The 977-nt window shown below is 71.0% G+C and overlaps 1 protein-coding gene across 1 annotated transcript in view; it reads left to right on the plus strand.

Annotated features, from left to right (window-relative positions):
- Nucleotides 1-904, plus strand: part of LOC113409134 (FH2 domain-containing protein 1-like) — a gene marked incomplete at both ends in the record, with an annotated part of 3,955 nt that extends 3,051 nt beyond the window's left edge. The window contains 2 exons of the mRNA XM_026662742.1: nt 631-731; nt 834-904. Coding sequence (XP_026518527.1) covers nt 631-731; nt 834-904 — 172 coding nt within the window. The remainder of the gene's footprint in view (nt 1-630; nt 732-833) is intronic.
- Between the last annotated feature and the right edge of the window lie 73 nt (nt 905-977).

Genomic DNA, 977 nt, shown 5'->3' on the forward strand with positions numbered 1-977 from the left:
TGGGAACGGGGTGGGCTCTGCGTTCTGGGGCCTGGCTTGGCCGGGGACGGGGTGGGGTCTGCATTCCTGGGGCCTGGCTCGGCCGGGGACGGGTACGGGGTGGGCTCTGCGTTCTGGGGCCTGGCTTGGACGGGGACGGGGTGGGCTCTGCCTTCTGGGGCCTGGCTCGGGCGGGGACGGGGTGGGCTCTGCGTTCTGGGGCCTGGTTGGGACGGGGATGGGGACGGGATGGGTTCTGCGTTCTGGGGCCTGGCTCGGCCGGGGCCAGGGACAGGGTGGGCTCTGCATTCTGGGGCCTGGCTCGGACGGGGATGGGGACGGGGTGGGCTCTGCATTCCTGGGGCCTGGCTCGGCCGGGGACGGGGTGGGCTTTGTGTTCTGGGGCCTGGCTTGGCCCCCTAGCTAGGCAGGTCAGGGGTGTATCTGGCCTGGCACAGTCCCTCTTGGGGGCAGGGCTTTCCCAGAGAAGGGCGCTGTGGGGGTGGGACCAGGCCCCGGATTGAAGTGGGGGTCACTGCAGGTGGACGAGGGTCTCGGGCAGAGCCTGGTCGCTGCCCCGGCTCCCACGGCCTCGTTGCCCCAGATCCCACAGCCTGGGCGCCCGCGGTCACCTGCTCTGCTTCCCCCTAGCTACGCCCGGCGCCTGGAGTTGCTGGTCCTGAAGGAGGAGTTTTTCCCCCAGCTCAACTCGCTGAAATCCTCCCTCCAGATCCTGACCCAGGCGGCTTGGGGTGCGTGTGGGGCTGGCTGGGGCACTGTGCTTGGAGGGCGGGGGAGGGGCTGGGCCCCTGGAGCAGAGCCCCCCGCTCACCTCCCCCGTCCCCTCTCCGCAGAGCTGCTGGGCTGCGAGGAACTGCACGTCGTCATCCGCCTGGTCCTGAGAGCCGGCAACTACATGAACACGGTGAGCGCCCGCGCTGGGGCCGGGCCGAGGGGCCAAGGGGGTGTCGCGGATCCAATGGCATGGTGCCCTCGCC

This window comes from Terrapene carolina, unplaced genomic scaffold (assembly GCF_002925995.2).
Source record: "Terrapene carolina triunguis isolate 2854851 unplaced genomic scaffold, T_m_triunguis-2.0 Scaffold30000, whole genome shotgun sequence".
In the NCBI taxonomy this organism is placed as follows: Eukaryota; Metazoa; Chordata; order Testudines; family Emydidae; genus Terrapene; species Terrapene triunguis.